General features: G+C 42.4%; 1 protein-coding gene across 4 annotated transcripts in view; it reads left to right on the top strand.

Moving 5' to 3' along the window:
* Nucleotides 1-13,116, top strand: part of LOC123376726 (complement factor H-like) — a 116,092-nt gene extending 102,976 nt beyond the window's left edge. For 3 of the 4 annotated variants that reach the window (XM_045028974.1, XM_045028975.1, XM_045028972.1), the window contains 4 exons: nt 1,074-1,250; nt 6,079-6,261; nt 9,772-9,972; nt 12,242-13,116. In XM_045028974.1, the coding sequence (XP_044884909.1) occupies nt 1,074-1,250; nt 6,079-6,261; nt 9,772-9,972; nt 12,242-12,255 (575 nt within the window). In that variant the 3' untranslated portion in view covers nt 12,256-13,116. The remainder of the gene's footprint in view (nt 1-1,073; nt 1,251-6,078; nt 6,262-9,771; nt 9,973-12,241) is intronic. The other variant, XM_045028973.1, reaches the window with a different exon arrangement.
* Nucleotides 13,117-26,130: the final 13,014 nt, after the last annotated feature.

The raw sequence follows: 26,130 nt of genomic DNA, 5'->3' as shown, positions 1-26,130 counted from the left end.
CAAACTAAACCAGGCAGACAAAGAGGACTTTGGTCTAACCCTACTGGCTAACCACAAGTCACACAAGCAATTCCCTTAGACACTCCAGTTTTCCAGTATCACCACCAGTGCCACTCATTATAGAGACAAATAGTTATAAAAACCAATACCCCGATAAAAGAAAAATAGTTCTCTTGATCCCAAAGGACTAAGCCCCAGACCCAGGTCAATATACAAATTAGATCTTACCCACGAATCATGCTGTTGCCAGTCCTTTAGCATCTAAAATCTAAAGGTTTATTCATAAAAGGAAAAAGATATAGATGAGAGCTAGAATTAGTTAAATGGAATCAATTACATACAGTAATGGCAAAGTTATTGGTTCAGGCTTGTAGCAGTGATGGAATAAACTACAGGTTCAAATCAAGTCTCTGGAGTACATCCACAGCTGGGATGGGTCATCAGTCCTTTGTGTAAAGCTTCCATTTGTAGCAAAGCCCCTCCAGAGGTAAGAAGCAGGATTGAAGACAAGATGGAGATGAGGCATCAGCCTTTTATAGTCTTTTCCAGGTGTAAGAACACCTCTTTGTCCTTACTATGGAAAATTACAGCAAAATTAGGTCTGGAGTCACATGGGCAAGTTCCTGCATACTTTCCTGAGTTACAAGGCGTATCTGCTTTCTCTCAATGAGTCAATTGTATAGCTTAATGGGCCATCAAGCAGGCTAGTCAGAGCTGACAACAATTTGTCTGGGGTGTCACCCAGAAGCATAGCAGAAATTTGAAATATAGACAGTATAGAGTCAATATTCATAACTTCAACTACAAAAATAATACAGATAGCATAACCATAACCAGCAAACCATAATCTTGTCTTAGACACCCTATTTGACCCCCTTTATACAAGATTTGGTGCTACTACAGAACTTTGGTAGCAACAATGATCTATACAGGCCCAGTTCATGTCAATAATGTCACACCTCCATTTATGTAAGTGCACTTTTTGATGGAACATAACATATTTCATGAAAATAAGATACTACATTAATAGAGTTTCACTACTAGTATGTTTATTTGTCTCTCTCCCTTTTCAGATGCAACATGTAGCGCGCCACGTAATGTTCCCAATGCTGATATTGTAAATGATAAGGAGGGAAGGTATCTGCCTGGTGAAAAAGTGCAATATAAATGTAGGGAAGGATATGAAAGTATGGAATCAAAGTATGTAATTTGTGAAGATGGAGAATGGTCACAACCACCAATTTGCAAAGGTAGGTGTTTGTATTTTAATTAAAACAAGTAAGACCAGGTGTGCTTTGGTGAGCTGGGACATACAATCATAGGGCTGGAAATGAACTTGAGAGGTTGTCTAATCCATCCCCCTGCATTGAGGCAGGATTAAGTATACCTAGATTATCCCTGATAGGTAACCTGTTCTTAAAACCTCCAATGATGGGGATTACACAGCCTCCCAAAGTAACCTGTTTTGGGACTTAACTTTCTAACTATGTAGACAGTAGTTAGGGTGGAACATTTGCCTTTCTTCTTTTACATATGACATTCATGTTAATACTTCTCAGAATGACATTTGCCCTTTCCACAACAGCATCACACTTTTGACTCATTCAATTTGTGATCCACTATAGTCCCTGCATCTTGAAGGGCTTGCACCTGTCCATTCCACTTTGGTTGTGTGTGCACTAGTTCATCGAAGCCAGAGAACATATTCACATAGTGGTACCTGTCGAGGTGGTACATGAACTTTTGGTGCACACTCATGCTTGTAGCTAAGGGCATAAATTGTCAGAGCTGCCCTAACCCTCTCAGTTCCTCCTCGCCACCCATAGATGGACAGTTTGAGCATCTCACACTTTTCCCATTAGAAATCTTTTTAGCATTCTTTTATTGTAAATGGTTTAGTATAGCTGTAATTTAGATAGTGGTACTCATTTTCAAATATTTTCTTGTTTTTATCTTGTTCTTCTAGTTTTATTTTCAATACCAGGGCATGTCTTAATCCTTGGGATTTAAATCTGTTTGACTGTAGCAAATCTATGACAGTCACCAATTCTCATTCCCACTGCTTGAAGTGGGAAGAACACATTAGGCATAAATACCCTATTTGTAGGAGATTTAAAACCAGATCAAAGAAGTTGAAGGCAGTTTTACTTTGAGATGTCCCGGTGGAAGCAGGCGACTTAATAAAGGTAATAATTGGAGATATACCAATCTCCTAGAACTGGAAGGAACCTTGAAAGGTCATTGAGTCCAGCCCCCTGCCTTCACTAGCAGGACCAATTTCTGCCCCAGATCCCTAAGTAGCCCCCTCAAGGATTGAACTCACAACCCTGGGTTTAGCAGGCCAATGCTCAAACCACTGAGCTATCCCTCCCCAGTACAGTGAATCTGTTACAGTGTTAGCTAAGGGCCATATGGCTTTTAGCTCATGCCATAGAGGCTTGTGCATTTAGCTATAGAGGTCTCAGGTTCGATCCTGCCCCCTGATGACTGGGGTCTGTTGGCGTTTCACTAGTCTGATGTTAGGACTTCAGGATTTGACCCACAACGTAATGTGAATAAGGTTGCATGATGGTGCTCTTTTTAGGACCACAGTATCACTACCACTTCCAGATGAGCCAGACAGTACACAAGAGACAATTAGTGAAATGCTCACTCCGTTGAAGTCAGTGAAAGAAACTTTGTTTGACTTCAGTAGGACCAGGATAACACCACATATTGTTAAGCTTCCAGAAAAAAGTGATGTCACTCTACTGGTTCATATTTTTTGGTTTTTGACATACCAGGATTGGTGTCTGGGTGAATATGAATATATATATTAAAAAGAAATCTGCAGAGTAACAGCACCTTTTTCTGAAAGCCAAAATTGTGATTCTAAAAACTAACTAGCTAGTAATCTGTAGCTAGTGTTTACATTGATTGGTACCATGACTAAGGCTAAGATTATGTCATGGAGGTCACGGAAGTCATGGAATCTGTGACTTTCAGAAACTTCTGTAACATTTTCTGCTTCAGCCCCAGGGCAATGTAATGTAGTAATGGTAGAACAAAATGTTAAATACATGTATGTTAATATGGATTATTTCTAGGACTGTCAAACAATTACAAAATTAATCACGATTAATTGCAAAATAAAAATATCACAATTAATCGCACTTTTACTAGCAGTCCTCTACATTGGTGATTGAAGCATGAAGGGGCATATGAATGTTTAGCATTTCTGGCACATAAGTAACTTGCAATGCCAGTTACAACAGTCCCATGTGAATGCCTTGTCTCACTTTCACGTGGCATTGTAAATAAGAAGCTGGCAGCATTATCTCTCATAAATGTAAACAAACTTGTTTGTCTTAGTGATTGTCTGAACAAGAAGTAGGACTGAGTGGACTTGTAGGCACTAAAGTTTTACATTGTTTTGTTTTAGAGTGCAGTTATGTAACAAAAAACTACATATGTAAATTGCACTTTCATGATAAAGAGATTGCACTACAGTACTCGTCTGAGGTGAATTGAAAAATACTATTTCTTTTGTTTCTTTTTTCCAGTGCAAATATTTGTAATAAAAATAATATAAAGTGAGCACTGTACACTTTGTATTCTGTGTTGTAACTGAAATCAATATATTTGAAAATGTAGGAAAAACATCCAAAATATTTATAATTAATTTAAATTAGTATTGTATTATTGCTTAACAGGGCAATTGAAGCTGTGATTAATCACGATTAATTTTGAATTAATCCTGTTTTGAGTTAGTTGTGCGCAGGGTCGGCTCTAGCTTTTTTGCCACCTCAAGCAAAAAAAGCAAACCCGTGGGGTGACCAGAGTGGCAGAACGGGTGCAGGGGGATTCCCGGCGCTGCAGATGTGCCCTGGGTGGAGGGGGGGTTGAGGGAGGGAGCAGGGGAAAGCAGGAGGGCAGCCAGGGCTTCCGCCACGCTGCCTGCCAGGAGGGCTCCGCACCGCTCCGGTCGGCAGGTAGGGAAGGATGCGGGCTGCTCTGCCGGGCTTGCTACAGACCTGGCAGCAGCTGGGGCAGACGGAGGGAGCAGCCCGCTCCCAGCAGGGCACTCCTCTCCTCTGCGCCACTGCCCTAGAGGGTGGCCGGAGAGGCGAAGCAAAAAAAAAAAAAAAAGGCTTTGAGGGAATGCCACCCCTTAGAATCTGCCACCCCAAGCACGCGCTTGTTCAGCTGGTGCCTGGAGCCAGTCCTGGTTGTATGAGTTAACTGTGATTAATTGATAGACATAATTATTTTGTTTTAGAAAAAATATTGTTTTTATGCAGCTAGTACATTTCTAAATAAAACCTTAAGGTCAGAGGAATAAAGGAGAAATGTTAAGATATATATAAAATCAGAGTTTTAGCTGAAAATATTCTCATGCATTTACTGTATTTTTAAATAGTCATTAAATAATTATACAAAGTCTTAATGATAGAGGCATAAAGGAGAAGTATTAATACATAGAATGCTGTACTTTTAGTAGAATATGTGCTTTTCATGCAGCTAGTGCATTTCTAAATAGTCATTATTTAATCATTCATCAATAATTCTTTGTGGAATTGTTTAATCAACTTTATTTAGAATTGTACTAACTGCATATTTTCCCCCTAAAATAATCCTCTATATATTCCCCTATAGAAATGTACTATTAGAATATTTTCCTCTAAAAATGAGGAAAATGCACATTCACCTATGTCTTAACACTTCTTTATTTGGCCATTACTAAGATTTCTGTAAACTATTAATGTACTAGCTGTCATTTTTCTCTAAAGATGCATATTAGCCTCTCTTTATTTTTCTGTTAAAACTTTGTACACTTGTTTACTAGACTTTATTTAGAATTGCACTAAATATATAAAATGTTTTCCTGCTAAAAGGAGGAAAGGGCAAGAAACATATTTCTTTCATTCTAATGCATGTAATAAGAATACATTAAATAGAAGGGCAAAACTTTTTTTCAAAATGGCCACCAGTGCCAGAAATTCACATTTCTAAAAATGAGATCTAGGGATGAGAAATAAGGCAAAAGAAGCGGGTCATAAAGCAAAAAGGTCTCAGGTAAACCTCTCAAATTATATGATCAGTACAAGTAAAGCTTTTTTACTAATCGTGTTAATTTGTAACCTTAGTGTTTTCAAAATTTTAACTTCTTTGCCCTAATCCCACATCCCTTTCTATGAGAAGAGAAGCAGAGAGAGGAAATGGGAGCTGGCATTTGAAAGTAAATTTCAATTTATGAGTTTGGCTTCTCTATTAATTATTTTTTAAATCCACCTCACTGAGGGACCTTTCCAAAAGGCAAAGCTTAGCTACATTTATGAGTTCATCAGTTATAGGGACATCAAGAGACTCTGTCCTCAGATACATTCTTTTCTTTCTCCCCTCATTTTTTTACTATTCACGCCCATTTATCTCTCTAGTGTCACTCTGAGTTTCATATTCCACTCCTTTGGCCTGTATTAGCCCAGCTTCTATTTAGTCAGTGTCCTGTTCTCATTATTGTATCCTCGGTCTTGCTCTTCTCTCAATATTCAGATGCCAGGGTAATGTTATAATTCACAATAGTCTGAGACAAGTGCTGGGTGCATCAAACGCCGTACATGGTAATATGGTCATGGAGAGAATAGGTACTGTACATGGATGTACTCCTCAGTGACAAAAAGCAGGTTGATTGGTCCACATGAGCCTCAAGCGGGGAGTGGTTAAGGCAGAATGTTGGGATTAGTAGGGCAGAGATGATTGACCCAAAAGATCTCAAACGAATCTACATTTTCTGCTTGAAAAGCAACCTGAAATCAGGATTTGACAAAGCTAGAGTAGCTAGTTACCTATTTTGCCATCAGTTCCATAGTGTTAGTTGTTAATAAACAAATATCATGCTGCTTCAACTATAAGATAAAACTTTTAGTCTTTCGTGTTCAATTCCAGTATCAGGCTGATTCTTTTTTGCTTTTCCCTTGGGATTTTTCCGGTTCTGTCAGAGCATATTGATAGTGCTGTTGTGTAATATTTGTGATCTTACAACATTTACTGTAAATAATCGCTGATGCAAATATTCTCTATTTCTATACTTACTTTTAGAGGTTGCAGGAAAGTGTGGGCCCCCACCTACTACTGATCATGGAGACACCATTGACTTTGCAAAGCCAGTATATGATTCAGGTTCAATTGTGCAATACAGATGCAAAAGTTTTCATGCAATGAGGGGATCTGAATTTGTTCACTGCGAGTCTGGCCAATGGACAAACCCACCAGTTTGCTTAGGTAGGTACAAAAATCTATAATATAAAAAAGAACTGTGGTGAGTATATATTTTCCATATTATGAGCCCAATTCTGATGTCACTTGTACTGGTGTAACACCACATTAATTCCACCAGTCTGAATGGAGTTACTCCTGATTTAGACAGGAATATGTTAGGGGAAGACTCTTCTTCTTTTTAGGGATATCACTGCAGATTCTTTTTTTAAAAAAAGATCAGGAAATGGCAAACAGCTATGCCATTATAAGTATTTAGAATGTACCCCCAAAATAATCTCAGTTAAAACCTGTAAAAACCCACTACAATAAAACAAATGTTTACTGTAAGTGAAAAGTATTCAAATATATTTTAGTTTAAAAGCTTTCAGTTAGAGTTGATGCTATGAACTACATTTCAGTAGCTTATGGAATGGCATGAGGAATATTGATCATTGCTCTTTAGAGCTAGGAGTAGACATGATGCTGGCATGAGCAGCAGCGGATTATGCTTTTGCTTATGGGGAGCTTTAATGGCATAAAACTAATGCAGTCTGGTCTACACCAGTGTCTTTCTAACCTCCATATGATCAGAGTGAGAGGAGAGAATGACTGCTTTGTCCTGGACCTGACTTCACATCTTGGGAATAACCTGACATGTCCCCGATCTCCCCTGCCTTGTCACCTAAAAAAGGGGTGGGGGATAAGAACATAAGAACGGCCGTACCGGGTCAGACCAAAGGTCCATCTAGCCCAGTATCTGTCTACTGACAGTGGCCAATGCCAGGTGCCCCAGAGGGAGTGAACCTAACAGGCAATGATCAAGTGATCTCTCTCCTGCCATCCATCTCCATCCTCTGACGAACAGAGGCTAGGGACACCATTCTTACCCATCCTGGCTAATAGCCATTTATGGACTTAGCCACCATGAATTTATCCAGTTCCCTTTTAAACATTGTTATAGTCCTAGCCTTCACAACCTCCTCAGGTAAGGAGTTCCACAAGTTGACTGTGTGCTGCGTGAAAAATTTCTTCCTTTTATTTGTTTTAAACCTGCTGCCTATTAATTTCATTTGGTGACCCTTAGTTCTTGTATTATAGGAATAAGTAAATAACTTTTCCTTATCCACTTTCTCAACATCACTCATGATTTTATATACCTCTATCTAATTCTCTATCCCCTTTTTAATGATTCCTAACATTCTGTTTGCTTTTTTGACTGCCTCTGCACACTGTGTGGACATCTTCAGAGAACTATCCACGATGACGCCAAGATCTTTTTCCTGACTCGTTGTAGCTAAATTAGCCCCCATCATGTTGTATGTATAGTTGGGGTTATTTTTTCCAATATGCATTACTTTACATTTATCCACATTAAATTTCATTTGCCATTTTGTTGCCCAATCACTTAGTTTTGTGAGATCTTTTTGAAGTTCTTCACAATCTGCTTTGGTCTTAACTATCTTGAGTAGTTTAGTATCATCTGCAAACTTTGCCACCTCACTGTTTACCCCTTTCTCCAGATCATTTATGAATACATTGAATAGGATTGGTCCTAGGACTGACCCTTGGGGAACACCACTAGTTACCCCTCTCCATTCTGAGCATTTACCATTAATTCCTACCCTTTGTTCCCTGTCTTTTAACCAGTTCTCAGTCCATGAAAGGACCTTCCCTTTTATCCCATGACAGCTTAATTTACATAAGAGCCTTTGGTGAGGGACCTTGTCAAAGGCTTTCTGGAAATCTAAGTACACTATGTCCACCGGATCCCCCTTGTCCACATGTTTGTTGACCCCTTCAAAGAACTCTAATAGATTAGTAAAACAAGATTTCCCTTTACAGAAACCATATTGACTACTGCTCAACAGTTTATGTTTTTCTATATGTCTGACAATTTTATTCTTAACTATTGTTTCAACTAATTTGCCCGGTACCGACGTTAGACTTACCGGTCTGTAATTGCCGGGATCACCTCAAGAGCCCTTTTTAAATATTGGCATTACATTAGCTAACTTCCAGTCATTGGGTACCGAAGCCGATTTAAAGGACAGGTTACAAACCTTAGTTAATAGTTCCGCAACTTCACATTTGAGTTCTTTCAGAACTCTTGGGTGAATGCCATCTGGTCCCGGTGACTTGTTAATGTTGAGTTTATCAATTAATTTCAAAACCTCCTCTAGTGACACTTCAATCTGTGACAGTTCCTCAGATTTGTCACCTACAAAAGCCAGCTCAGGTTTGGGAATCTCCCTAACATCCTCAGCCATGAAGACTGAAGCAAAGAATCCATTTAGTTTCTCCGCAATGACTTTATCATCTTTAAGCACTCCTTTTGTATTTTGATCGTCAAGGGGCCCCACTGGTTGTTTAGCTGGCTTCCTGCTTCTGATGTACTTAAAAAACATTTTGTTATTACCTTTGGAGTTTTTGGCTAGCCATTCTTAAAACTCCTCTTTGGCTTTTCTTATTACACTCTTGCACTTAAGTTGGCAGTGTTTGTGCTCCTTTCTATTTGCCTCACTAGGATTTGACTTCCACTTTTTAAAGGAAGTATTTTTATCTCTCACTGCTTCTTTTACATGGTTGTTAAGCCACGGTGGCTCTTTTTTAGTTCTTTTACCGTGTTTCTTAATTTGGGGTATACATTGAAGTTGGGCCTCTATTATGGTGTCTTTAAAAAGGGCCCATGCAACTTGCAGGGATTTCACTTTAGTCACTGTACCTTTTAACTTTTGTTTAATTAACCCCCTCATTTTTGTATAGTTCCCCCTGTTGAAATTAAATGCCACAGTGTTGGGCTGTTGAGGTGTTCTTCCCACCACAGGGATGTTGAATGCTATTATATTATGGTCACTATTTCCAAGCCGTCCTGCTATAGTTACCTCTTGGACCAGCTCCTGCGCTGCACTCAGGATTAAATCTAGAGTTGCCTCTCCCCTTGTGGGTTCCCGTACCAGCTGCTCCATGAAGCAGTCATTTAAAGTATCGAGAAATTTTATCTCTGCATTTCGTCCTGAAGTGAAATGTTCCCAGTCAATATGGCGATAATTGAAATCCCCCACTATTATTGGGTTCTTAATTTTGATAGCCTCTCTAATTTCTCTCTAATGACAATGGGGAGCTTGATTTGCTAGCTTTATACCAGCAAAGAGCATCCTTCCACATGGTGAGTATTCTGTTGGCCAGGTATAGTTAGATTCTGGCCCATTTGCATCAACTGAGTGTCACAAAGGAGCCACAACGTAAAATGGAATCAAATCCTGTCTTTGTCTCTGTTCATCTACACTGGTCTCCTCTGAGTCCCTTCCCACAATATCACACAGTTTGGTGTGAAAGCCTCCCCTAGGGTTCTTTTTTGTTCTCTCAGCCATTCCTCCTCTCCTTTACTTTTCAATCTTGTCAGAAAATATTTCCTTGTTTTATTTAACTATGTAAAGCATTCGGGAACAGGTTCAGTGTCAATATAGTTAGTGAATCAAATTTCCAATAATAGATCCACATGTACATAATGACATTACATTTTTCTTTTTCCAGTGCCATGTACAGCATCCCCAGAAGAGATGAAGAAAAACAATATTGAGCTGAAATGGAGGGATACCGCTAAATTGTATTCAGAAAGTGGAGATTTTATTGAATTTAACTGTAAATGGGGATATGAAAGGGATCCAACATCTTCTGACTTTAGAATACAGTGTATGGAGGGGAAATTAGCATATCCTAAATGTAAGAAAGGACGTAAGTGATCTCTAATTACACTACAGTACTGGTGAATCATCTGACTATAAAGATGTCTTAATTTTTACTGAGGAATTCTAGGGTTTAAAAAATACAAAAATGCATGGCAGAGTTGCACTATTGTGATGGGCACCATATAAACTCATGGGAAAGCATGGATCCTAACCCAGACTTCTTGCAAATGGGGGTAAAGAGATGCAGCTCACAAGCAAAGTGACCACACTATTACTTGAGTTGGGACAATCACCCTCTGACATCTGGGCTTCTGTGGGCTACAGACAGGATAGAAACATTTTGCAAAGTGTCTTGTCTTACCCAATTTCTCTGGCTGGCCCAGTTCCTCATCCAGGAAGCTGACTTCCATTGTGGTCTGCACTCCTTTGATATCCCTCTGAAGCTGATTTTTGGCTCCTAAATCCTTGCTTCAGCAAGCACTGTTAACAGGTTACATGTTAGGCAAAGCTCCACTAGTCTCCTCTACTTCCTGGGAAACCATCTGATCCAGGGGAGTCAGTTTGCTTGTCACCTCATTTATCTGCCTTACCATTCCAGAGTGGGAGTGTTGCAGCTGGGCTTCTCAGTCTGCCCAGATACTTAGTAGCTGCTGCCTGAAGAAAGATTTAGGCCAGGTCTATACTTACAAGCTGACAGCAGCACAGTTGTACCAATACTGCTGTGCACTGTCACAGTGCTCGCCTAGCCTCATTATGCCAATGGGAGAGAGCTTTCCTGTCGACATAGTCAAACCAACTCAGTGAGATCTCTCATTGACATCACTCTATGCATGCGTGTGCTTATGATGGCAAAAGTTACGTTGCTTGGGGGGTATTTTTTCACACCCCTGAGCAACAAAATTTTACCAACATAACTATTAGTGTAGACATGGCCTTAGACTGCATGTCATCTCTCAGTCCTTTCTGGTAAACCTCCCACTGTCGCTTCAATACCTTTTGCAAAGTCTCCAGCTCCTGTTTTAGCTGCTGTTTTAATTCCTTTTGGCCATCTTTGACTTTGTGCTTTTTAGCCTAAGCCTTTAGCCAATATTCAGGGTCTTCCACCATTTTTTAAGTTGAGAGGGAAAAATTGGTGTAGTATCAAGTATTTCCATGACACAGCCCTTGTTATTAACAAAGAATGGACACAAAGTCCTGTTTCTCTGAACAGTTGGCTCAGACAGCAGGAGGCAGTTTCCTTGCTCACAATTCCAAGCCTACCTTTACATTCACCAGTCTGACCAAAAAGATCTTTTCTGTCAGGGCCATGCTACCAATACGTCTATTGCTGTCTCTCCATAGCTTTCTGACATGCTCACACATTCACACGCGCATGCACACACACTCCATCCCTCCCTCATTTAATCCCCAGCCCACCCATTGTCAATCCCTAGAGAAACCACTCAACCAGAATTGCTCTAGCCTTTGCCCACACCTTGCATATGGTCTAGTCCATGGGCAGTGGTTTCCATTGTGTCAGCTATCACTAGACAAAGGGGCATGTAACTGCTTCCTCATTTAGCCTGAATGAAAGATGGATATCATGCCCATCAGTTTCACTGAGGGCTGTGACTGCCCATCGATCAGACCTGCTTACGGCGAGCTACTCTATCTCCAGTACAATACTATCAAATGTATTGATGGAAAAATCTATTTTGTCTTACATCATTCTAGTTCTCCTGTCTTCTGATAAAGAATATTCATAATTGCTGATCTTCCAATATTAGGATGACTATATCATTGTGGCAATTCCCACATCACCTTTTGTAAACTGGTGTGAGAAATGACACCTCCTTTTTAGCATTATGGGAACAGAAGCAAATAATTCATGCATACATATTGAACAAGGCTGGCTGGAACCAGCGGATAAGAAGTCATGGAACGAAACTGGTTCAAGATCCCTGTTCCAAAATCTCCATCACCTTCAAATGCTAATAACTACACCATGGATACTGATAAAATACAGTAATATGTATTCAATCAATGTATGGTTTTCTGTGCTACTTTTAAGTTCTACTTCAAAATAAGTAATCGTTTTTAATATGAAAAGTAGTTGAACCACTGCAGTTCAGAGTAACTGCAATAATATTTGATGGAGTTTGTTCCCATTTACTTTCCAAAAAAGGTTAAAACCATCCAGTATAAGTTTTATGCCATTCTGTTGAAATCAATAGTCTAATCCTGTGCAGTCCATAGGGGAGTTGCATATAATATTTGTTCTAAAAAAATTGACATGTACTAAACTGATTTTCTAGTGTTTGTTCTCTCTCTGACAGGTACTTCAGGATGAATAAAAAGAAGCATCGAGCAGATAATTTTAACTGAGATCTGAGGATCAGAATCCAATGACTAGTTATTTGTAATGTTCACACATTATGTCCTTTGTCAATATTTTAGCTTAAATTGATTACATGTTTCAGTTCAGTCACTTTTTTTTATCATTGGTCACAATGGTTTAAAATATACAGTCATAAAATAGTAACAACAGATGGGCAAATAGGTTCACGCTCAGATCAAACTACAGCTTTTTATGATATTTAGAAAAGGAAATTTTAAGGGAAATCGTACACATCTGCACATCCTGAATTACACACTTCCTGCTCGCTGAAACAGAAAGCAGCGGTATTTCCCTCTGGCCCAAATCAGGAACTCCAGGAAGTCTCATTAGAAACATTAATCTTGAGAGATTTTTAGCCTAATCACCACACCAAAATGTTTAGGATATGCATGGAGGCTTTTGAGTTCTGCCCATCACTATTAGCTGTTGGTGATCATTCTTCCAAATATTTTAGTCCATGTAACCAAAAAATGATCCTGTCATCTAGCATAGTTGTACAGAAAACATTGACTTCTCTGCTTAAAATGTAAACTCTTAGTGTCTTAATTATGTCTCCTTTTTAAAATTAAAGATTTGTATGTTTCATTTACCACTCTTCTTAAAAGGTCTGTTATTTGGACTTTTTTGGGTTTTTTATTAACAGCATTATCTGTAGTAAAGCGAGAAGGAATCTTAGGATTTGTAGAAAAATGGAGACAAAGATGAAAGTCTGCGGCTAATTTGAATATCAACATGATACATGCATTTGACAGTGTGTGAATAAATTGCCTATTCCTATTTTCCACTGTATGCAATAAACTGGAAATTAGACTAGTGCTGTGACAGAGATGAATCGTTATCAGATTCCACCCAGACAAATACATGAAGATAAAGTGAAGATTGAGGGTATGCTATATGTAGGGAATGGATCAAATTCTGGACCTGTGGCATACACCAATAAGCACACTTACACTATAAAGCTGAAAAACTGTGCATATATTTTCCCCAAAATTATGTGAATATTGAAATTTTTCACATTATTGCAGGACTGCTTGTAGCACTTATATTATTGATTCTCCTAGTGGAATCCACAGTCCAAATTTAGTCACCCAGGCTCCCTATTCAATGCATGGGGAGAGTCAGTGACCCTAGGTATAGGAAAAAAAAATGAGTTCTCACTCTCTGGGGTTAAAGCAACAAGCCGGAGGCAGTTTATTTCGAGCAACTGCAGTTAGTTGGGAGAGTACACATGGGCAGAGTTTCCTCTCCTGAGGTAGGTCTCTGTTAGATTAAACAATTAAGGCAAGCATTTATACCTTTTGTGACATACAGTAATGATCAACAACTCCATTTTGTTTATACATATCTTACTTTTCTCAGCAATTTCCGCTACAGTCTGCATTCTATTCTTATATAACACAAGGTTGAACAACAGCATCTCTTACAATTCTTTTCCACTCGCCCAGGCCCTGCTTGGAAGTCTCACGTTATTAGCTGTTAGAGTTAGCCTGACTCTTGCTCTCTATTCCTAGAGACTAAGATTTCTATATTCAAATTCCTTTTATCCCTTTCTCCACTTCCACATTGGTACATCTATATTTGAGCTTGGAGGTGTGATTCCCTGCTTCCATAGACATACTTGCCCTAGCTGTGCTCAGGCTAGCACTGCACAGGCACCAGTTCGGCCTAGCTTCCATGAGTACAACCCCACCAGACCCTCAGCTGCCTATTTGGGTGGTGAGCCTAAGCTATTGCTGGTGCTGCAGCACCACTGGCTACTTTTAGGTGCCAGATTGGGCTGAGTTAGTGTGGGTAAATACATGGGAGCTGGGCATCACATGTACCCTTAGACTGGGATTCACAAAAGCCAATAGGTTGAGCAAGAGGGCACCTCACCCAGACAGTAGGGAATGCCAAGGACAAGGTTGTGGCCTAAGCCTTACCCCTCAGGGGAAGTTGAGCACTTTTCTCCACTCAGGATACACACAGTTTCCTGGAGTTAAGCACCTAAGTCAGGTCAGCCTTTTCTCATAAAATACACAGCACTACATGGTGATGGTGCCATTATACCCCCACACACACACACACTCTACCTAAGTCAAAAGCCTGCTGCGGTGCTGGACTTGTAATCATGTCACCCAGGTGATTCACTAACTACTAGGCAATAGGTTATTCTGGCATATGTCTTTCTCAAGTCTCCAGTTGTAGCTGTTCCACTTTGTCTGCCTAACTAATTAAAACATCATTAGAATGGGGACTTGAACTTGGGACTCCCACATCTGAGAGAGTCTAAGAAATCTGGGTGACTGGGCAACAAAATGGCATATGGAATTCAATGTTGATAAATGCAAAGTAATGCACATTGGAATACATAATCCCACATGCACATAAAATGATGGGGGTCTAAATTAGCTGTTACCACTCAAGAAAGATCTTGGCGTCATTGTGGATAGTTTTCAACATCCACTCAATGTGCAGTGGCAGTCAATAAAGCTAATGGAATGTGCGGAATCATTAGGAAAGGGATAGAGACGACAGAAAATATATTGCTTGTATACAAATCTATGATACATCCACATCTTGAATACTGATGCAGATCTGGTCACCCCATCTCAAAATTATATATAAATAGGAAGAGGTACATAAAGGGGAAACAAAAATGATTAGGAATATGGAACAGATTCCATATGAGGAGAAATTAGTAAAACTGGGACTTTTCAGTTTGGAAAAGAAATGACTAAGGGGAGATATGATAGAGAGCTATACAATTATGACTGGTGTGGAGTAAATAAATAATGAACTGCACTTTACTCCTCCTCATAACACAAGAACTAGGAGTCACCAAATGAAATTAATAGGCAGATTAAATTAAAACAAACAAAAGGAAGTATTTCTTCACGCAACACACAACCTGTGAAACTGTCAGAGAATGTTGTGAAGACTAAGATTATAACAGGATTCAGCAATAACTAGATACATTCATGGAGGATAGGGCCATCAATGGCTATTAGCCAGGATGGGCACAGATGCAAAACCATCCTCTGAAGTGTCCCTATTCTCTGTTTTCCAGAAGCTGGAACAGGCTACAAGGGATGGATTACTAAATGATTATCTGTTCTGTTCATTCCCTCTGAAGAACCTGGCATTGGCCACTGTTGGAAGACAGGATACTGGATTAGATGGACCATTGGTCTGACCCACTATGGCCGTTCTTATGCTCCCCTAACCACGGGGCAATAGAGTCATTTTCAATGTCTAAGCACAATGACTGTTTAATTATTTAATATAAAAGTGGAATGGGATCAACAGGCAAAGTCGAGAGAGAGAAAATTATCTTAGGGGTTAGGGGCATGCTTACGAGAGGTAAAAGATTTGGGTTCAACTCCCTGTGTCATATCAGATCGGGGTATATGTGAAAACTGAACCCAAGTCTTCTACATAGGGGTGAATACTCGGCCAACAGGGCAAAAAGTTACAAGGTAGGGCAGCAACATCTCCTCCTCAGTTTTGTGTGAGAAACAGTTTCAGCACCTAATTCCTGAAAAAGATTCACAGCTGTGAATTCACAAGTGGTGAGAAGTGCCTAACTGCCTTTGAGGGGTGGTCTTAGGCCACACCCCACTCCTTGGCATTTCCTATTGGTTAGCTTCAGTGGCTCCTCCTTGTTCATTATGCTGCCTTTCCAAAGCCTATTCTTAGGCACCTAGTTCTCCCCATGCCTTGTATTGGAAGCCTGGATGTCTAACTTAGGCCTGTGGATTATGCTTGGTGTTGAAACTATAAATCCCAATTATGGCTCTAAATCTGAATTGCTGCAATCAGACTGGAGTGCTCAGGCAGCTGAAAGAACAAGATCACCTTGTGCCTACAGTAAACCAAAGGGATCTAGTTTCACCTTGTTGGGTGTGGGGTTTGCTTTTACTACAATGTTTTGTGCTCTGAGGAAATACATAAGCCCATAATTCCAGGCAAAGCAGAGAGACACTATCACACTAAGAGAAGTTTATATTAAAGCAGATATACATACAATACAAGGGAAATAAAAGAGCCAGGAGAGCATATACAAAGGCAACCACAAAGGTTGAAGACATCAGTTCATACATCTCTGCAATGTTCTTATTCTAAAACTGTATAGATAGCAGTGCAAGTACATATTTGACTTTAGAACCGCAGTTTTAATAACTATCATTAAATTGTTTGATAAAAGTTCTATCCTCAGGAAACCCTCTTTTTTACATCTCAGGATATTTTCAGCATTCATCTGGGGCAGAGCTAAGAGTTTCAGTCTGGGACAGTGTCACACCCATCTTGCTGCTGCTACTGAATGGTTCACATTGAGAACGATTATTACTACTTGAAATCTATAGGGCTAGTTTGATATCAGTGGCACTACTCATGCTTAAAATGAGGCACACGCTTAAATGCTTTAGTGGACCGGGGCTTCATATACTAGTATTTTCTGGGAAGTTTGGCAATTTGTATTCTATTTGCCAAAGTAAGCTTCAGTTTCATCAGAGGAATGGAGGGCTATCTCCATTCCCTAGAGAAGAGGAGACCATTATTTTCCTAAAAGGAAAGCACTAACATTGGATACAAATTACAATATTATATGTTACTTTCTGAATTAGTCTAAGACAGAAATTATTACCAAGCAGTCAATTTATCCAGAGAAGCAGAAGATAAAATCTAGAATAAACAACTAAGGCAAAAAAATCTCAAAATACTAAAATGCATAATTAGAAGAACAATATTGAGGGATATTTGGATCTTTAACATCTACATTACATTAATTTATTAATTAACCATACCCCAGTACACTCGCCCAGGTCCCTGTACAGTTGATTTCCACTGGCTCACTAAGCACATGTACAATGCAATTCACTTTATTCCACAAGTAGTGACAGCAGTGTTTAAATGAGGGGGTCTAGATCTCAGCAAGATAAGGGGGGTGAGGTCAGGGGCAGCTCCAGGCCCCAGCATGCCAAGCATGAGCTTGGGGTGGCACGCCCCGGGGGGGCGCTCTGCCGGTCCCCGGGAGGGCAGCAGGCGGCTCCGGTGGACCTCCTGCAGACGTGCCTGCGGGAGGTCCACCAGAGCCGCGGGACTGGCGACCGGCAGAGCGCCCCCCGAGGCGTGCCGCCGTGCTTGGGGCGGCGAAATGGCTAGAGCCGCCCCTGGGTGAGATAATATCTTTTATTAGACCAACTTCTGTTGGAGGTGGAGAGAGAAATAGAGAAGGGGTGGGGGAAACTTTTGAAACACAATGAGCTCTTCCTCAGGTCTGGGAAATGTATTCAGTGCCACAGCTAAATACAAGGTTGAACAGATTCTGGACCTGTCACTGACAGGTGCATTGGCTTCAGTTTGGCACTGTCTATTCCCTGGCAATAGTGTCAGATATCATTAAGCAGTGAAATTGCTTTGAGATGAGCTTCAAGCAGGCAGGTACAAAATGGTGGGACACTCTGTGTCAGTTCACTGACAATCTGCAATACAGGAGCTATACAAGGTTCTCATGGAAAAAGAAGTAACCAGTTAGGGATTATGCAAAATGCACTGTGCAAAGCAGGGAAAGGGGAAAGCATACGGGGAAGGTTGGTTATCAAATAAACAGTAATGAAGTCAAGAAGCTGCTAACGACTTCCCATACATTTGCTGAGATTTCCCTGTCCCTGAAGTCACAGATATGAATGTAGTGGTCAGTCCTGTGTCAGGGCATGTGCACAGTCATTACAGTTCAAGGCACTGTCCATGACCCTCACGTAGCAGAACACATGGATGGCTATAAACAAGTACACAGAAGTTTTTGCATTAGTTGTCTTTAACAAAACAGAAAGATAAATCTCCATAAAACATAAGAGCTCTTTGCAGACACATATTTCACACACACACACACTCTCTCTCTCTCTCTCTCTCTCCTGTGACTATAGGTTTCAGATGAAGCAAAACATAGGGCTTGTCTTACCTATCTCAGACCTGTTGTATTAATTTAGATGGAATATATAGGCTAAAGGTATTAACATAACCGAGGCACTGTTTAACATTAAATAACGTAAAACAAGATTTGGGGTTTGGTATAAGTGGGTGTGTGCGGGGGGAGTCTCAGCTTGCTTAATGCTATGGCAAATGCACTGTTAAAATCCTTTTATTAAAGACACAGAAAAGAAAAGTGGTTCAAGCATTAGAAATGTAAAGTATTAAATCAGGGTTTCTGGTATTAGGTGAGACGGACTGGAGCTCTTGTGTTGCAGTTGTTACTGTTCAATCCCATTTTGTCTCAGATTGTGGTTGAGATTCAGCTGACACTAATAGAGGGTTCCTCTGGAATGTCACCCGGGTCCCTGGCTTTGGCCCAATCTGGTCAAGACATCTCTCTGGATTAGGCTAAAGAAGCTCTGGGGTCCTAGGAGAAAGCAGGCCACAAAGATAAATGTTGCTCCAGTAGCCTCTGTCTGGTCTGCCATATTCCCCTCCCCCGAAAGTCCTTCCTTTAAGGACCCAAAAAGGGAGTCGGTGGAATAGCCCATTCTCTCATTATTTTGTCCACCACTTAGGCCTTATAACTAGGACCCTACCAAATGCAAGGTCCACTTTGGTCAATTCCATGGCCCCAGTGTTGTGTATTTGGTTGTTGTAGTAAAAGAATCTTGTTGTTGCTATGGCAACTGAGTTAGATTACTAGGGGAGAGCCCAGTCAGTTTTGGCTGGTTTTGGTTAACTCAGTGTGTGGCACTAAAAAGCTTCTTTTAAGGTTTACAGATCTCTGTTTCTCAAGCGATTGCTTCCTAAAACTGTTGCCCCAACCATATAACCCACAGGGTCTTAAAATTGGTGAACTTCATAATTTCAGATGTTTACATCTGAAATTCATAGTATTGTAACCGTGGGGGTACAGATCCAAAAGGTGATGGTCAGGGGGAGGGGTGTCCTAAAGCTGTTGTAGGGGGGTTGCAGGGTTGCCATACTCACTTCTGTGTTGCCTTCAGAGCCAAGCTCTGAAGGCAACAGCTGTGGTGTTTCCTGCAACTGGAGGAGGCTCCCGGAGGTGGAGATAGGTCCTATCTCCCCAATGCTGCTGGGAGTGCCCCAACTGGGGGCTCTTAGCTGCTAGTCAGGACCAGTGGTGGGTTAATGCATGGGCCCTGCCCAGGGTCCCTGGACAATTTGAAAAATGGCACCAAGGCAGGAGTTATCGGGGACAGCAGCCCAGAGCCTGGCTGCCCCAAACCCCAGCTGGTGCCATGGAGAGGTGGAGGGGCAGCAACCCTGAGCCCAGGCAGGAGCTATGATGGCAGCCCCCAGCCCAGGTTCCTGAGCCCGGGAAAGAGCTGCACAGGGTGAAAGCCCCAAGCCTCATCTGGAGTCTGGGTGCCCTCAGCCCCAGCAGGAGCCATGGGGGGCAGGAGGGAGGGGCAGCCCCAGAACACAGGGATCCTGAGCCCAGGGAAGGAGCCACATTGCAGGAGGTGGGGGTGGTGAGAAAGAGTCTTGAGCTGGGCAGGAGCTGCAGGGGCTAGAGCTGTGAGTGGTGGCAACCCCCAGCCCAGGTCCCTGAGCCCAGGCAGGCACCACAGGGGGTGGAAGCCCCGAGTCCTGGCTGGAGTCCAGGCAGCCCTGCCCAGGCAGGAGCCACAGGAATGCCGGAGAGAAAAGCACCAGCCTGGACAGAAGCAATGGGGGAGCGGGAGGGGAAGCCCCAGAGCTCAGGCACTTTGAGCCCCAGGCAAGAACCAGGCAGGGGGAAGAAGCCCCGGAACCTGGGTGCCCTGAGCCCTGGCACGAGCCACAGGGGGGCAGCAGTCTGGAGCCCAGCTCTGGGGCTGCTGCAGCACAGAAGTGAGGGTGTATCACCTCACTACTGCACTGCCTGTGGAAGTGGGTCTGATCTCTAACCCTAACAACCATGCAGGGGAAGGATAAGTTCTGTCCCTCCCCAGCCCAGCTCATTGTAGGAGATCAGATATCACTTGGTAGGGCCCTTCTTATAGCTGACACACCAATTTTGATTTATTAATGTCTGAACCAACATTTTCTGGTTCATCGAGCATGAGTTTAAACACAGTCCCTGAGTTATATCACTAAGCCATATTGTTTGGACTACTTTAGTCTTTCTGGTTCCCTTTTGTATTTTTTCCTATCAACGTTTGTTATCTTGGTCAGTGGTTCTCAACCAGGGGTCTGGGGCCTCTTGGGGGGGCTGCGAGCAGGTTTCAGGGGGATCTCCAAGCAGGGCTAGTGTTAGACTCGCTGGGATCAGGGGCACAAAGCCAAAGCCCCACTGCATGGGGCTGAAGCCTGGGGCCCTGAGCCCTGCCACCCAGGGCTGAAGCCAAAGCCTGAGCAGCTTAGCTTCATGGGAGGCCCTGTGGCATGGGGCCCCAGGCAATTGCCCTGCTTGCTACCCCCTAACGCCAGCCCTGGCTTTTATATGCAGAAAACCAGTAGTTTTGGCACAGGTGGGTGTGACGGGTTAGACCCCCTTTTCCAGGGTGCCACCTGATATACTTGGGTCCCCTGAGCCCTCCTGTTCCACCAGCCTGGGCTTCCGCCCCTTGTCCTTGCTGTGCCAGGCCCACAAAGAGAAGGCCACACCCAGCTGCGAACACAGACTGAAAACAGCTCTATATGGGAGCATTCAGCTTGGGGATTTATCCAGCACTTATGTGCACTCCTCCTTTGGGGTGAAGCCCAAAATAATATTATCTTGTGCTGTATAGAGAGATAAAAATCACCCCCCACACCCCCTGCTCAATGCACAGCTTTTTGTCACCCCCCCATCCCCAAATTGAACAAACTGGGGTTTGAAATAAACAAGAAGTTTATTAACTACAAAAGGTAAATTTTAAGGGATTATAAGGGATAGCAAACAGATCCAAGCAGATTACTGAGCAAATAAAACACACAAGCCAGGCTTGTTACATTAAAGAATTTGGCTACAAATAGTAATTTCTCACCCTAAATGTTGTTTTATGAAGGTTGCAGAGTTTCTTGAAGGTAAACTGCATCGCTTGCAGCTTAAATCTCCAAGTACACCCATCACAGGCTGACTTTTCACAGCCTGGGTCCCAGTCCTTCTCCCTAGATCAGTCTTAAGTATTTCCAGCAGTCATCCTGGGCAAAGATTCAGTGAAGAACCAGTGATCCTGATTAACTCACTCACCAGCCTTAAATAGAATTTACATAAGGGGGGGAAGTCTTTTGTTTACCAGTCTGACCCCTCCACCCAGTCCGAAACTCTTAATGGAAAAACACTGAAAGCCCCAGATGGGAGTCTAGTAGCAGGTGACATGATCACCTGACCCTGTAGTGTCAAAGCAGCAACTCAGGAAGCTTCTCAGGAAGGCAGGAGATTAATATCTTCAAAGTCTTATTGTTCTTCCTAATGGCCCGTTCAGGCTGATTGCCTACTGTCTGGTAGGCATTTCCCAGATGCAAACAATTTTGCAATTGATACTGAGTTTATATTTCTAACTTCAGATACAGCAATGATACATGCATACAAATAGAATAATCCTATTTGGTTAAATCAGAACCTTTCCAAGGATCTCTCACAAGACCCCTCTTGCATCACATATAACTTAGTTACGTGATATTCATATCATAAGCATATTTCTATGAAGAACATGGGGTGTAGCGTCACAGTGGGCCATGGAGTTTTTATAGCTTATTGGAGTGGGCCTCAGAAAGAAAAAGGTTGAAAACCCCTGATCTAGGCTACTGTGACATTTTAATGATTTTTTTTTACTCACTTTTTATAGTTAATTTGTTAGCTCAGTTATCACAACAGGCCCTATCTAGTTGCAGGTATCAGCCATCTGGGATGCTTACAAACACAGCAATTAGGAGACAGAATATGTCCCAGTCTCTCTCTGGGACATTAAGCAGGGTTTTTGAATTAGAACAGATTGGGAACTCCAAGTTGTAGCTGAGCCTTCGAGTGATGGATAACCTTTCACCCAAACTGCTGCTATGGCTTCTCATGGGAGTTAGGCCAATAGTGCAATGTGGAGCAGTCACTTCCCAGACTAGGGAAAGCCCTATCTCCACACGGTCTGATTGATCAGGGGAGGAGCCAGCCCAGATCTGATTTTCTTGTCACTAGAAAAGGGGAACGTCACTGCAAGTCCTAAGCTCTAGCCAAGTAGAGAAAGGGGGCAGACCAGCTGATGCTCATTGGAAGAAAGGTATGTAACTTCAGATCAGGAATCTGGAGATCTGGTAGACAAAACTCTGGATGGGTAGAGAGAGAGAACAGGAAAGCCTGTCTCAATTCCCTGTTCCAAGCACTCATGGGAAGAAGGGATTCCATGGGCAGCAGTGGAGGACCCATGATGGCACTGGTGGCTACTGCAGAGTCTGAGTTTGGCACTGGGGCACAGGCACAGAGAGCAACCTGATTTCCTCCCTCTGAGTCTGCCTCATGGTGAATATGAGGCTCACCAGGCAAAGCTAATCTCCCCCCAGCTGCTGTGGAGGCAGATGTGCTGGTGGGAGGCTGGAGAAGGGAACGTGGCCAGCCCAGGCTACACTATAACACCAAACCACCTCCAAGTACTGCAGATAGGAGAGGAACAGCCCAAACATCCCAGACTTTGCGGGCTGCTGAGGCTACAGGAACAGGACATTGTGGCACAGCCCAGTGGTGAGCAAGATCCCCTTTCACTTAAACTGATTCTACAGCTTCCCACAGGAGTTACAGCAGTAGTGCTGCACAAATGAAGGTGCTGATAACCATCAAGTGGCCCCTGCTCTTCTTACTGGACTGGAGAGAGCTGCTGAGAATCAGGCTGTCAATATAGGTAAACTACTGTAGACTTATTTATACAGTTGGTGGCTGGGAGCTTTATAATACATACCTCTCTCTTCTGCACTTCGGTGGTAGAGAATATCTGGGTGCGGTGTGGCTGCAGCACTTGCTGCTCAGTGGATGCCAGCTACTGGCCAGCTTTGCCCAGGAAATGAGAAGCCCATTTTTACAGGTTCAGTTTACTGTTTTCTCATTGCAAAGTCAGGGATGTCACCATTATTGTTTGGTGCCATTTGCTGTTGGATATTGGAGATTTTGTTCCTCTCCCTCAGTTGTGGCCCTTTTTGCTACTGAAAACTTGTTTATAGTTCTGAAAAGAGCCATAATTGTAACAACACTGGGCTTGGAATCATCATGTTAAAGTTACTTACAAGTACACAAATCAGATGCAAAGCTTACATCTAGGTCCCCAAAGATATGCTTGCACTACATTTCCATGTGTCTCTGGCCATCTTTTGTGTGGGTGCTGTGCTGTCTCTTCACCTATCAGTGGCCTGAATCCACCCCTGCTGCTGTGAGGCTCTGAGCACGCCAACAGGATCAGGTCCCACTAGACAGATAACCATTTCCCTGACGAGTTTGAAAATTCCACTTCAGCACCTCCACAGCTTCAGCTTGAGCCAAGGCTCTTAGTTATTTGTCAGCTGGGAGGGAACTTTGTGAATGCCAACCAACAGAAACATAGGCAGCTATGGGATTTAGGTGCCATGGGGGTTGGGGGGTAGGCAACAGCTGAACAGTAGTTTTGAAAAGGTCAGTGGTGCCTAAATGGTGGACTTGCTGCCTAAATATTTGTAGGGATCTGGTTGTAAGCTTTGTTCGTGATTTGTGTGCTTTTGAAGTAACTCTAACATGGAAATACAGTGCAAGCATAAGAGAGGTAAACAGCATGAGCAGGAGAAAGTGATGGAGAGGGTTTCAACTACTAGGGCATAGGCTACCTAAGTGGCTGACCTGGCTCAGGTTCCTAATGCCAGCAGAGGATTCACAGTTGAGCGTCCTGAGTGGATGGAGGCATCTTTCTTTAGCCCATCAACCAGGTGGTCCAGGTCAGGCACTTAAGCACCTAAGCTCCTTTTCTCTCCTTTCCTGGCCCCTCCCTAGAGCATTTCACTCCTGGCTAGCTTCAGCAGCTCGACATGCAGCTTGCTGGCTTTTGAATGTCCAGTCACCTAACTCTCCCCATGTGTTGTATTGGGATCCTGTGGCTGAGGATTCCACTTGGTGCGAGCCAGCTAGGGTACCTGTACACTGCAGCTGGGAGCGAGTCTCCCAGCCTGGATAGACAGACTCATACTACCAGGCAGCGTTTTCCCCAGGAATTAAAATGGGGTGTGCATGTAAGAATTTACAGGGCGGGGCTGAGGTTGAATGAGGGGTGAGACCATGAAGTAAAGGTGGGATGTATGGCACCATAGTAAAAACTGAAAAGTGTTTCATAACCATTTTATTAGATTTAACTCATGGTTTCAAATAATCATAAACATTAAAATTGGCTACTCAAGCCTTCTATGAAGTGCTACAGCCTTCTTGGTTTCTTGTTATAATTTTTCACAACTCTGTTAATGAACTTCTTAAATGCAGTGCGTTCATCTTGGGTGGCCTCTCTATTCTGTTCTGATCACATGACAGTCCCATTGCTGGTAGTGCCTCACTCTACTCAATTGTTGGAATTTTATAGGGCAGGCATCTGTAAAAGCTAGGCAGAAGTTGAATAGACTCCAGAAGTTGCTGTTGTAGATTTGTAAGAATCAAGTCTGTGTACTTATTCAGCTGGCTTAAACACTTCTTGTCCTCTTCACTTAAGGATTCAATATACAGTAGAACCCCAGAGTTACGGATCTCTTGGGAATGGAGGTTGTCTGTAATTCTGAAATGTTCATAACTTGGAACAAAATGCAGCTCTGACTCCAGTAGTTCACACTCCAGGCTAGGTTTCAGAAGCAGCTAGGCAGCGTCCTTGCAGTCAGCTCCTTTCCGGGGCAGGGAAAGCTTGTTCCAGTCCCGACAGAGGGGATGTGGTGAAAACAGCCCGTCCCGCTCCCAGCAAGGTGTGTGTGAAAATAGAGCGCACACACACACACACACATATCTGGGGGAGATGGAGTGAAAACAGCACCCACGGCTTATAGGAAAGCAGCGTAGACCCCAATGCTGCTCTTGCTCCAGCTGCCTTGGGCTGGCAGTGGGGGCTCACAGCTTTGCCTGCAAATCTCAATGTCTTCAACTCCTAGCTGTAAATGGGTACCCCACGCATGGGGGTGAGGGTGGAGGTAGGAGTGGGGATAGGCAGCCCAGATGTGCCTACCTTTAGGATGCAATACAGGCACAGTACAGTGTTTGCTTTTTTTTTTTTTTTGATCTCTGCTGCTGCCTGATTGGTTGCTTCCGGTTTCACATGGTGTCCAATTGACTGGTCAGTCCGAAACTCTGGTGTTCTTATCTTTGAGGTTCTACCATAAGTGCCATCATTAGTCAACTTCTGGACTGAAGTCTTTGATTCTTCCAGTATGTTTTCAATAGCTATCTCTCTGATTGATCCAAGTGTAGCTTCTATTGCTGAACAAAGATTTACTACTTCTGTAGCAGATGCTTGGATGGCATTGTTTAATGACCCAAGTGGTTTCAACAGTAGACTTACAAGAGAGAGAATGGCAATAGTCTTCTCTGAATGCAGTAGCAAAAGTAGTCCACCAGTCTCACGACTTAAATCCATCCCATCTTGGTAGATACTTTCCAAAGCCAATAATAATGGTTGCAGTAATTTTAAGAAAACAGTCAAAGATCACTCATGAGAAAGCCAGCGTGTTTCCCCAAGTTGGACTAATTTGAACTTCAGTCCCTGTGTATCTTCTATTTACCACTCAAGAAAGAGATCTTGGTGTCATTGTGGATAGTTCTCTGAAAACATTTGCTCAGTGTGCAACAGTAGTAAAAAAAGCTAACAGGATGTTAGGAACCATTAGGAAAGGGATAGATAAGAAAAGACGGAAAATATCATAATGACGCTATATAAATCCATGGTACACCCACATCTTGAA

Source organism: Mauremys mutica, chromosome 8 (genome assembly GCF_020497125.1).
Source record: "Mauremys mutica isolate MM-2020 ecotype Southern chromosome 8, ASM2049712v1, whole genome shotgun sequence".
NCBI lineage: Eukaryota > Metazoa > Chordata > Testudines > Geoemydidae > Mauremys > Mauremys mutica.
The sequence above is the reverse complement of the archived record's forward strand: the minus strand, read 5'-3'. Positions and strand labels throughout refer to the sequence as shown.